General features: G+C 40.3%; 1 protein-coding gene across 4 annotated transcripts in view; it reads left to right on the top strand.

Annotated features, from left to right (window-relative positions):
* Positions 1 to 12,990, top strand: part of SRBD1 (S1 RNA binding domain 1) — a 201,828-nt gene that overhangs the window by 182,914 nt on the left and 5,924 nt on the right. For all 4 annotated transcript variants that reach the window (XM_043603301.1, XM_043603300.1, XM_043603303.1 and 1 more), the window contains exon 20: positions 9,680 to 9,864. In XM_043603301.1, the coding sequence (XP_043459236.1) occupies positions 9,680 to 9,864 (185 nt within the window). The remainder of the gene's footprint in view (positions 1 to 9,679; positions 9,865 to 12,990) is intronic.

Here is a 12,990-nt window from a genome sequence, read left to right as displayed (position 1 = left end):
TTTCTTGAATAAGGTATTAGGAGGTAGAGCTTTGTGCTGCGCATTATGCTGATTTGTACATGTCACCATGAGACCTGGCACTGGCCCAAAGAATGTCCTGCATTGAGAATTTGATTCACTGCAGATAGTTAACCTTGAAAGTTGTGATCTTCTGAATTTAGCTTGAAAAAAATTGCAGGAAATTTAATGTCAGGACTGTCACGTGGCACTCATGTCGATAAAGTATTGGCTGGTATTTAATTGTCATTTCCATTTTGGCCATTAGGGAGACATTTTAAAAGAGTAGTTTCTGGAGGTGGTTAGTAGCCTGCATAGCAGGAACACACACGCAGCACCATTCTGATGGACTAGGCAAATGTGTATCAAGGAATGATTTGTGTCAGTGGCTGTACTGTGCCGTACTAGCACTATCATTTCCTTTATTACTGCCGAAGCACCTGTTTCTGGCCCTTACAATCAATGCTGAAAGTATGTTTTCAGAGAGTAGACGACTATCCATTTAAAATCCAGGTCAGGGACAAGAGTGATCATGTAACTTGACAAAATATTTACTTGGGGAGGGCGAGGATATCTTCTATACAAAAGCCCAGTGATGTGTATTCTTAATTTACTAAAAACCTGTGTCAGGTTTTTAAGACCAACAGTTGGTAAAAGGGTACAGACTTTCAGTTATGAATAGGTCCTGAAGATCTAATATACAGCACGGTGATTATACCTAACAGTACTGTATTATGTACTTGAAAGTTGGTAAGTGAGTAGATCTCAAATGTTCTCACCACAAAAAAAGAAATGGTAAGGGGCTCCTGGGTGGCTCAGTTGGTTGAGTTGTCCAGCTCTTGATTTCGGCTCAGGTCGTGATCCCAGGGTTGTGGAATCGAGCCCTACATTGGGCTCTGTGTTAATCATGGAGCCTGCTTAAGATTCTCTCTCTCTCCCTCTCCGTCCCCTGCTTGCACACACTCTCTCTCTCTAAAAAAGAAGTAAATACCTAAGTAAGAAAAAAAACAAGAAAGAAATGGTGATTATGTGACCTGATGGAGTTGCCATGATGGTAATCATTTTGCAGTTATGTGTCAAGTCAACTGGTTGTATACCTTAAACTTGTATAGTGTTTTATGTCAATTATGTCTTAATAAAGCTAGGGGGTAAAAACAAAAGTAGAATTAAGCCAACAGATACACAGGATTCTGTGATGAGATAAATGGATACATGGATCCCAACGAGTGTTTCTGGCCCAAAAGCAGTTGGGGACTAGGGTTTGGGGAGGCCCCGTAGAGGTCCTTCCTTGTCCCTGGCACGGAGCTATAGTAAGTCAACCCAGACAGTGACAAGTGGCCCATACTGAAGACCTTTAACGAGTGAGCACATCTTAGACTCGGTTTCTTTCCCATTCCTATTCAAGGATTTAGCATCTCAGAACTGCTCTTTTGGAATGATTTTCAGAGGCTTCATCACATTCTTCCCAAACTTAGCTCTCTGCCCAGCAAGAGCTAAGCTTTTGGCTAACGAGCAGCTGTAGTGCAGGGAGTTTAGATTGTTATTTAAAACGAAACAGAACAACAAACAGCAGCATTAGAGCAGTGAGGTTTACAGATGTGACACACTTAGCTTTGACTGTGAGCAACCCAGAAGGCGCAGGACTTGAGGTGATTTGTAACTTTCCTGAGCTCACACACTCACACACCTCCTCACATCTAAACTTCACCGCAGCTTGCTTCTGCGTTCACATGCCAGCTCACTTCTGCAATGATAAAAACATGTCTCTTTGTGGGGAAACTTGCCTGAAAAGAAACCCAACGACAAATAAATGCTGTGAAAAAAAAAAAGTGAAGATTAGGTAAACAGATGTAAGAAATTATTTGCACATTTGAAAGGTGCATTTTTCTGGACTTGCCTCACAAGAGTTGGCAGCTTTGGGACGTGAAAATTAAGACAGAATCGTTGCTGACTTGTGACAAGTGATGTGTTAGCATGTGTGTTACCCAGCCGGTTACCCTATGTTAGTTCCTGTGGAGCTGTGACTGCCTCTTCAGAAAGATACACAGCATCATAAGAGGGTGGCCAAGCCTAAACTATAAAGGTAAGTGGGCAGGTTATAAAAGTGATTTTAGGTTTTCGTTTCTTTTTTCTTCTTTTTGATAGTTAAAACCCCCAAACATCAGATCGTAATTCCCAGGAAGTAGCATTTATCACATTTTTGAAAGGGCCTTCACAAAAGAGCCGGTCAAAGAGCATCTGCCCATTTGACAAGCAGATGACCAGGCTGTGGGCTCTTAGGAAGGGACTGTCATGTCTCATGCCCTGCTCGCTGTCCTGACACACCCTGCCTCCAAGTTTCAGGCAAGGCTGGTGGAGGGAACTGGGAACTTGAGGAATCTGAGACAGTACCTGACTGTCCCCTAGCTCTGTCTGGAAGCGGTACAGTACCAGACTACCTGGGTTCACACCATGCCTGTTTGATCTGGGAAAGTGATTTAATCTCCCCGTACCTCAGTGTCCTTGTCTGTTCAGTGAGGAAAAGCATAGTACCTGTCTCATGGGATTACATGAGTTAATATATCTAGAATTCTTAGCACCTGGGGCAGAGGAAGCTATTGTTGTTGCTGTAATTATTATTGCTGTTTTCTCTAAGTTTATGTATTTATTTATTTAGGTAATCCCTACAACCCAACGTGGGGCTCGAACCCATGACCCCAAGATCAAGAGGCACATGCTCTTACAGCTGAGCCAGCCAGTTGCCCCTTATTGCTGTTATTTTTGTTGTGATTGAGGAGGGGCTGTCAAGCTGAGCCTTTTATAAAAGAAAAGGGGGATGTGGTTTATAAACATTGGTCTCCCAGGAAGAAATTGTTCTGCCATGTGATCTGGCGATAATTTGGGTCATTTAACATTGCTAATTAACATTAACGCTGGGTCTTGGGACTAAAGAAAATGCTGTGGTTTCTGTGCTGCGTTGTTGGATCAGCCTGTTAGCACCCAGTGGAGGAGGAGTGGCAGGGACTTGCCAGCCAGCCACAACATTGCGTTTGCTTCAGTCTCTCTCATCTCCAAAGTATTGGCCCTCTCCTTCTCTCCTCTTCTTCAGGCTTAGATCACTCAGTCTGGAGCCTGACATTCAGTAGGGTATCGATCTAGTCTCCCACTGTCTCCCTCCTCCCTTTCCTGTCCCCAGTCTCACTATGGATTTTAACTTTAGCCTGTCTTCTAACTCTCTGTGGGACCAGAAGCAAATTACTTTCACCTCAATTGCACACTCTCTAAATGGAATAAAAATGGCTCTGCCCATTCAGAGGACAGCTAAAGGTTTTATGGAAATGACAGATGTTTAGCATTTTCAAATTCCTTGAAAGGAGGATTCTTTGGCAGTACCAAATTCATAGTAAAAAGGCTGTTTTCTCAAGGAGGAAAGGCCTTACCCTAATACCTGAGCTTTATCCCCTAGTAGTGCCGGAGCTATTTAATTTCAGCTCTGCCATCACTAGCCTGTATGTTTTTGAGGACTACTTTTTTTATTTGCTCTCTTCTTTCAAATATTCACAGGCACTAATCCACATTATGGCTTTACAGCCAGTAAATTAAATTATATGAATTCTAAACACAGTGTTTTTGAGCTGTAGAGAGTGTACAGCCTTTGAAACCACTAACTTAATTTTGTCCAACTTTTACTGAGTAACTCAAAAAGAGCCAAACTTTTTCCTTTTGAATTTGGTTTGAAAAAATAATAATAATAAATTGTTCCCAGGCAGTGGTCCTTGGGTGCCAAAGTTTAGCCGTGATCTAAATCTTCTGTCTGCATTGAATATTCCCCAAAGTAAAGGGTTAAGGAGTGTTAATGAAGAGGTGATATATGAGAGCTTTTTCCTTACCTACATCCTTGCAGTCTCCGATGTGTGACTTGGGGCACATCACTTAATCTATCAGAGTTTTGATTCTCTTGTCTGCAAATCTATAGCCACAATAAATTTTTGAGAGAGTTCAATGAAATCATCTTCATTGAGCACTTTCAAAGTGTGTTTATCTGCAGGTAAAATCCTACTTCCTGCTTCTAGAAGACCAGGTGGAAGTGGAAGATTATTTATTCTGACATATTGTCTTTGCTTAAAATTAGACTTAGTAAGCTCATTCGAGGCAGAGGCTCTGTCACCATCTTTCATAGTCTTCTTCCACAGTAAATAAATACTTGGTGAAAAAAGCTGAATATGCTTCTCTAAATTATTTTTCAGATGCTTCAAAATGCTTTAGCATTTTGTCACATTCCTTTGAAGAGCTGTGTGTGTGTGTGTGTGTGTGTGTGTGTGTGTGTGTGTTTAAAGCAACCAGACTCCATGGAAAGAGGATGATCAAGCTGAGTAATATAGGATTGTTGGGGTTTTCTCTGGTTCTTTTTATTGGAGAGGAGGTGTTGTTGTTTTAAAAAATGTAAGAAAACTAATTTCCCTTTGTCACTTATAAGTTTATTTCTAAGGCAGCTCCTAAAACAGATTTTAGAAATTATGTGATTACATCATTTCAGTGCATGATGCCTTCCCATTTTTATCTACTCATACCCATTTGGTTGTATATGTATATACGTTTTTAAAATTACATTTTAATTATATTATCATCACACAGTATACCATAACCTAGCAAGTGGTTCTGAAATAGGAAAAGCCACATAAAAATCAATACTACTTATTCTTTGTGGCATTGGTTATTATTTCACTGATCGTAGATGTTTTGTTTGATGCAACTGTGTAAGCACACTGGCATTTTTTTATAAAGCTAATTCCCTCTACTAAATTGCTAAAATAAAATAAAACAGCTTTCTAAGGATATGTTCTCTACAGTTAATGCAGTGTGCATGCCATGTCCAGTTTCTATGCATGTATACCAGATCTTTGAAAAAGAAGGAAACATTTGAAGTTCTTCAGAAGTTAGAAGCAGGTAATAGTGTGATGCTTCTAAACCAAGTCTTTTGGAAGACAAACTGCTTCTTAGTCTATGACAGCTCGTTTTCAATTGCTCTTGTTTTTTGTTTTTATTTCTGCCACTCATAGATGCAGGGGGGTGTTCAGATGCAGGGTTTATTCAGATGCAAGAGGTGCTCCAAAGACACACCAACTGATACCAAGCCAGTGCCGCCGAAGATGCCCCTGGCTGCCGCCTGGATAGCCCCATACCATTTAAACTCTACTCTTAGATAAAAGTCCGTAAGGGCTTTCAGAGCAATTCCTGTATCCTTTCTTGAAAGGGTTACATTTTTTAAAAGTTTATCTGCAGGCCTCAGAAGCCAGTTGGCTGTAAGTTCTTGTGAAAAAATTGCTTGCGGTAAGTTTCTCTGGTTGATCACATGCTAAGAAAAGCCACTGAAGGGTTATCTTCAGTTACCTACCAGCTTCTCCAATACAGTAGATTCTGTGGGCCTCTCCCTAAACGCACTGTACTTGAATTTACCATTACTCATGGATATTGCACCAGCAAAGAGTTTTAAGGATTTTGGCCCAGTTCAGTGTCTCAGTTTAACACAGAGGTTAGACAATTGATGATTAAGGCGCAACTCACATTGCTGCCCCTTTGACATGGCTGCTGGCACAGCATATGCGGTAAAGCTGGCACCCTCCCTCCAAGCTGAATTAAACGTGTACTGCTGTGTGCCCACCTGTGTAGATGCAGCTCCTGTAGGTAGTGTGAAAGGAGTCCCGGGTCTTTCTTTTCTGCCACAGTGGAACTTATAGTTGGTCTTTAATATTAAGAGCAGTACATTTGAAAATACACATAGAACCTGTGGTATTGGCATAAAAAATTATTTCTGAACTTTCATTTGTGTCCCACCACTTACTCTACAATCATAGTTAGAATGTCGGGCTTTCTCCTAGAGTACAAGCTCTCCTTTTAAATCACTGAACATCTCCCTGAATTACAAATCACGGCCTGCTTTGTCTGTACCTACTCACTTACAAAATGACCATGCTCTTGCATTTTATGTTTTGTTTACTGATAAAATTGCAACTGAGTGAAACGAATGGATAAAAATAAACCAGTACTAAAGTCTCTTGGAAATGTTGAGAGTGGACAGACGACTTCAGGCCCTCAGCCCTTGCAGCCTGGCTCTTTGCAAAATTGCGAAGCCTGTGTGTTGGGCCCACACACAGGCTAGGAGCCTGTTGCTAAGAGCAAGTTGTTTTTAAAGCGACCGACTTGCATCACCATGGTTCTCCTGTGCTCCGTGGAATGCCGTGGTGCTTTAATGCCACAACGCCAGTCCCTGGCTCCCAAACTGAACGGATATATCTGAAGTCTTACGAGTCTCAAGAATTTCTTATTCTTTGGGGGAAAATCTTGCAAAGATTAACTCTGTGAGAGGAAAACCCTTGAGTATGTAACAAGTTTCTGTTGCAAATATCAGCGATTTTAGGTTATATAAGCATTCTGCTTGAAAAACAAGCATCATCTCTGCTGCAAGGTCTGTGTTTTAACTTTGTGCAGATGTGCGCTAAAAGAACATGATGTGCTTATTTGTTGCATTTATGCTACTTTCTTACTTAAGTAAGATGGATGAAATTTCATATTAAATAAAAACAGCAGCTCTGACGGTAGTCCTTAGCAAACTGAAAAGCCTTCCAGAGACAGTGGAGAAAATGACACTGTGACTTTAATAACTCGTTCACGTTTGAGAGAATTGTCTACATAAATGCATGTATGTAATAATTTCTGTGTGGGATTTATCAGTATTAGCTGTCTCATGTGTAAAACTAATCTGCCATTAAATCATGTTGGTGAAATGTTACCAGAAGTATTGTGTTTTATATATATCCCTTATTTTGACATGACTGCAGTTATAAACAGATACACGCTGATGTGTATGGCATGAAACTCCAGTCAGTGAAAATGGCTATGTGGCCTTGGGCAAATTATTTAACTTCCCTGAACCTTAGTTTTCCTTTTCTGTGTGATAGGACACCTAGCCTTTAGGATTATTGTCAGGATTAAATGAGCACATCGATCGAGCACTTGCGTAATTCCTGGCACTTACTTGTTAGTACACGTTCACCTCCTTTCTGTGTTCCAAGCTTCATAAAAGGCAGTGTGTTTTTATATGGTATTTTTGAGTCAGAAAGTACTTTGTATTGAGTATTACTTAGCCTATCCAGTTCTAAAATGAAACTTTGTATTACATGTTACTTACCACATTCAACTCCAGGGTGAAAATTCAGAATATGTAGAATAAAATTTTCTTAGGCTATTTAAAGAACACATATTTATTGAATGATTACCAACTGTAAAACATTGTTTCCCATCATTTACAGTTGAATGTATTTGAAATCCAGGAGGGGAGCAATCAGTCTGAATGCTATATTCCCAGTTCATTTTACAGTCCCCCTTTTGTTTGCTATTTTTCCTTTTTCATCAACCCTGTTGTAACTTTAAGAAAGTTGTCAAAATAAAGTAGCATTTGACTTTGTTCCATAGTCATTTAAAAATAGGATTGATCAATACGAAACATTAGCCAGGAGCACAATTTGGTACTTTTTTATTGATTTCAGTTACCAGTGCCCTCGGGCTTCTGGTGTGATAATGAAAATGATATATGAAATATGCACCCAGGTTAAACAGACCAATTTTCTTCTTACATCTGCAACCACTATAAACAGAATTCTTTATATGGAAGTGGCTTTGGAAGCAGTTTAGTCTCACGCGCATGGGCACGCGCATGTACACACACACATGCACACACACACAACCTTAAGACTCCAAGCAGCCTCCTAAGCCAGTGTTTTTGTTATTGAGGCCAAGACTTGTACAGTGCTTTGGAAATTTTCTGCCATTTAGTTACTTTTATTAATTATAAAATGCCATTCAAAGTTATAGATTTACAGCCCATGAATATGCTTTGGCATCTTAATGGTGATTATAAGCCAGAATCTTGAGGATTTGAAAGATGTTCTACTAAATAACTAGTTACAGACCCATCAAGCCAAGAGGATAAATACCGGGGAAGCCTGCTCAGCAGGGCATATTCATCATTTAGAAAGTTGTGCACAAAAGTTGGCTGTGGGCAGAAGTTGTTGTAGGTCAGCTGTCCCGTCAGTCAGCTTCAGCAGCTGTTCCCTGTCACCAGGGCCCTTACGTGCTACTGCCTGTCCAACAGCACCAGCAGATACTGGCTACCTCTCTGGTGGGCTGGAGAAGCCATGGACACACACACTTATAGTGTAGTTCTTACTGGCCACCAGCTTAGACAGCGACCAAGCACCAATTCCTTGGTCTTTCATTAGACCATTCACCAAGATCTACTCTCTAGAGAATTAGTTGGAATTTGGGGAATCTATCTGTTTTTCAACAAAAATATAGCCATGGGAATATAGAAAGATGGCACATTTGGGCCCAAAGAGATGCCCTCAGTGAGAGATGAGAGAGCTTTCTCCACCAGGTGCCAGATGATCAGTACCACATGATCACTGAAGAGGCTTTTCTGGTTGAACACAACAATGCAGAACGAGACTGGAAATGACAAGCATTCCTTTTGCGATAATGCAGCACCCTGCCAAATGGGATACATCCCAATTCTGATTATAGACAAGCCTCCAACAGTTTTCTTTTTCCCTTCTTGTGTTCCAGAGACATCCTTAGAGGAAAGGATTTGAGGGCATTAGTATCACTATCTGTCTGATTACTGTGTTGACATTTTTAAAGTGCCATTAATCATAGGAAATGGAACTTAATGATGTTGAAAAATACCCAGCCAAGAACTGTCAAGAAAGTTAGCTATGGCCCAATATTCAGATGAAACTGAAGCGGGTAATTCCTTAACCCTTTGCTTTTTTCTTAATTATTACTGAACTCGGAAGCTAAGTAATTGAGAGGTAGCAAATAAGGGAATGCTAAACATAGCAAAGGGAAATTGAGAAAGGCAGGTATTTTTATTTTGTAAATATTGCAACTACAATTTATACAGCATATGAAGATAATATTCATTTTAAGATGATGTAATTGAGATTTTACTTGCCTCTACCCCTTCCATTTTGTAAGAAAGTTATTTTTTCTTTTTGATATCTCCTCCCATATTTTTTCTGTGGACTCAATACTTAATATACTTGATATAATCTATTCCGTGTGAAGCTTGACTGGCGATGAGATTTGAGAATTTGTAGGCTGACAGTATACCTGCACAGGTAACACTGCCGTCCTGGGGCCACAAAAGTAAAAAGCAGTGATATGGCATATGAAAAGAATAATTCATTTGTCAAAAGCTGGCAGTTCTTTCTGGATATTTTGCTGGATTTTGATAGCATCAGTTCTTGTTTACCTGTTAGCGAATTTAAATTCAAATAAGTGTTCCTAACTCAAATTTAGGAAACATGAGGTAAACTGAGGTATCCTTACTTAGAAAATATATATGACACTAAACTCTAATGAACATTATGCTGTAAAGTGTTTCTGATCCTGATTTTGAGCAGGTGCTTCATTGGGAAACAGCACAAGAACTTAAATTTATCGCCTCCTCTTTTTTTTTTTCCCAAGATCATTCATCATAGCACGGGACACATAACAGATATTCAATCAAGACTGATTGATTGGTTGATTAATGGTACATGAATCTGAGATGAATGAATTTTAGGGTGACCTCTTTGAAAAATAAGTAATATTTGGAAAATAAGTAATATTATTAATAAGTGTTGGGCTTTTTTTGTCCCTGCAGGTTTTTGTCATTCATCAGAGGGACGCTGTATGAGATTGGAAAGCCTGAAATGGAGCAAAAAATAAATTCGTTCCTTGAAAAGGAGGGCATAGAGAAAATTGCAGAAAGTTTGCAAACAACAGTTCACACCTTACAGGTCATCATAGATGGTCTCAGCCAGCCTGAGAGCTTTGACTTTCGAACAGGTAAGTAATTAAACATGAGTAACAGCACCTTTTACTTGTATAGCTCACGTTATCTCCCGTGGCCCTCACAACAAACCTCTGCCATAAGCAAAAACGGGTATTATTCTCCATTCTGTACGTGTGGAAACTAAAGCACAGTGACCTTTCTTCAAAGTCATTGCAGGTAGTTAGTATCCAGAGCCAAAGCTAGAAGCCCTGTCTTCCCACTCCTTATCCCATGCTTATTTTCCATCACACTAGACTTACTGGCTGCTGTGTGCATGGAGGCACACATTTTTCATAATCCTTTTGTGAGCTGTTATCTCGTAGGAGCCAGAAGTCCAAGGTGAAGCATTCAGTTCATAAACTAAAAAGTGAATCTTCTTCCTAAATTACAGCCTTCCAGGTTACTGGATTCTGTGTCAGCGAACACACTGAACAAATAAGATACTATCTCTCTGTTGATTTTCCTTCTAATTAAAAGTGCTCTCAGTTTTCAGCATAGGTAGATGGTGAGGGAACAGCCATAGTTGTTGAGAGCAATGACCCGATGAAAAAGAATTAAGGGATCAAGTGACCTACTTCCTAAAGAAGTTTGAATAGGAAGCACAGATTTAAATGAATCTGTACTTGTATCATAACCAGTTTTATGACACCATGTTTAGGGCTTGACTCTTTTCAGTCTGAGTTAGGCTCTGTTGAGGGGGTTAGACATGCTTCTTTGAAAAGGTTTAAAGGAGTTTAAAAACACACCCAATAAGGGGTGCCTGGCTGGCTCAGTCGGAAAAGCAAGTGACTCCTGATCTCAGGGTTGGAGTTCAAGCCCCACGTTGGGTACAGAGCTTACTAAAAAATAAATAAACTTTAAATTTTTTTTTTCAACTTTTTTAATTTATTTTTGGGACAGAGAGAGACAGAGCATGAACGGGGGAGGGGCAGAGAGAGAGGGAGACACAGAATCGGAAACAGGCTCCAGGCTCTGAGCCATCAGCCCAGCGCCCGACGCGGGGCTCGAACTCACGGACCGCGAGATCGTGACCTGGCTGAAGTCGGACGCTTAACCGACTGCGCCACCCAGGCGCCCCTAAATAAACTTTAAAAAGAAGAAAAACTCACCCAGTGAGTTATACTATTCCCTCAACTTTTCTGTAAGTCAGAAATTACTTTTTTTTTTTTAAGTTAGAGAAAAAATACACAGTAAGATGTATTACAAAAATGTAGGAGACCCCAGGGTGGTCCGTCCAAAGTGGATATTTCAGTAGACAGATCCACCTTCATTTGGAGTCCTGATGTCCTTGTATGTGAATTCTCTGTTGTTTAGCAGGATACCAGGGAGAGCAGCAGTTCTCAAACCTGGTGGGATACGAGGCTGGTATGCCTAGGACCACCACATATAGAAGACTGGGAACTATTCTCTGTCTAGCTGCAGGCCTCCTGTACTGGGTTTTCTTGTCCATCTTCATTTTTCTGTCTTGGTGTTGATTGCTCCATTATCCTAGTTACATTGTAGACTAAGAGCAAAGATCGACATTCAGATTATATGGTTCAATTAAACAACCAACTGCTAAGTAGAGGTCCTCACCTTGTCATGCCCTTAGTGAGCAGAAAACCTGGGCTCTGGACCAAGCTTACCAGTTACTGCCGTGTTTTATCAGTGTGACAAGTGAAATTTCAAATAAGTCTCTTTTAAACTCACTTTGGAATTGACCTTTGCCCTAGTGTAAGTCACAATTCTCAAAATGTCTGAAAACTTTTATTTTAATACTAAAAATATCCCCAAGAGGGAAGGCAAACAGTCATCCTTGAGAAGAGGCAGTTAGTATGTTGGATATTTCCTCATTACAGTACTTATAAATGTTACATTTTTTCTTTTCTCCGTCTTCTCAAAAATATTCCCTTCCTTGATGCCACATTCTTTCCCTGTACCCATCCCGTCTTCTATTTTCTCAGTGGCGTGATCAGTTCTATTTCTATTAACACTCTGGTTGCTAGTTAGTTCCTATAATTGGGTTTGTCAGAAGCAGCCCGGTGACAGGAGACTGACTATGTAGGCTTGGCCATCAAAGTGTTAATGTTTGCCTGGTACATGGAGGATTTTCTGATTTCTCAGTGGCCCAGGCTGTCTTCAGGAACATGTTAAGTAGTTCCTGACTCTGATTTTCCATGCAAAATTAAACTAAGCAGCTGATCAGGAACCCTTGGGGAATCTGTGGCAGCTGAACCTCTGTAAGAAAAAAGAATTTCCAAGCATAAAAACAATGCCTGTGAGACCTCAAGACCATCCCACCTCTGATCCTGATCAATGACTCAGTTTCACTTTGCTTTGACACAGTCGCTGCCCAGTGTAATATTACAACAGGTTTCTTGCTTCTGGAATCCACTACTTCGGTGTCAGGGGAAAATCATAAAGAATAAATTTGTTTTTGCATATTCCTTTTTTATGAGGAAAATGAGATTTGAGGTTTAAAGAGGGCTTTTTTATTTTACAGGCAAAAGGTAAATTAAAAAAAGAAAAACAAACTTGATTTCAGGATGGTTGGACTGGGGGAGGGGAACCAAGAGGTGGCCAGTTGTTAGTACAACTGTAAAGGATAGCTTTAACAAGTAATCAGGATCAAGCCAACAGCTGTGGAGGAAAAGGAAGTGGGATGGGTGGAGGGAAAATGAGGCCTTGGTAAAAGGAGATCCAAGCATAGAATGTTCTTTGTTATTAGAATCAACATTCAGTAATCCTAGGAAAGGGGGCCAAGAAGAGCATGGGAAAATGGAATCCACAGATAACCCCAGAGTCCCACTTAGACTTTTATTTCTACCCTTCTCCCTCACGAAACCTCTGTTGTTGTTCTTGTTTTGTTTTTACTAGAGCCATGATTCCTTGGCACGCTTAATACCCACTTTTTGGGAGAATGGTGTTAACGAACACTGTACGCATACACCGGGGCGAACAAGAAAAGAGGGCTGTAAGGAACTTGAGAGCAGAGATCTGTGTGTCTTCATCTTTGTAGCTCTAGCACCCAGCAGAGTGTGTGGACAGGAGCTGATAAATATTTGATGAATTGAATTGAAGGAGGAGAAAGAAGATTAGGTACTGGCCGATCTGGGTTTCTGAGCCATAGATAGTCAAGAATCTATTAAGTTTTTGATTGG

The sequence above is a fragment of the Prionailurus bengalensis genome, chromosome A3 (genome assembly GCF_016509475.1).
Source record: "Prionailurus bengalensis isolate Pbe53 chromosome A3, Fcat_Pben_1.1_paternal_pri, whole genome shotgun sequence".
Classification (NCBI taxonomy): Eukaryota; Metazoa; Chordata; class Mammalia; order Carnivora; family Felidae; genus Prionailurus; species Prionailurus bengalensis.
Note: the sequence above shows the minus strand (reverse complement) of the source record. Positions and strands in the feature narration are given on the sequence as shown.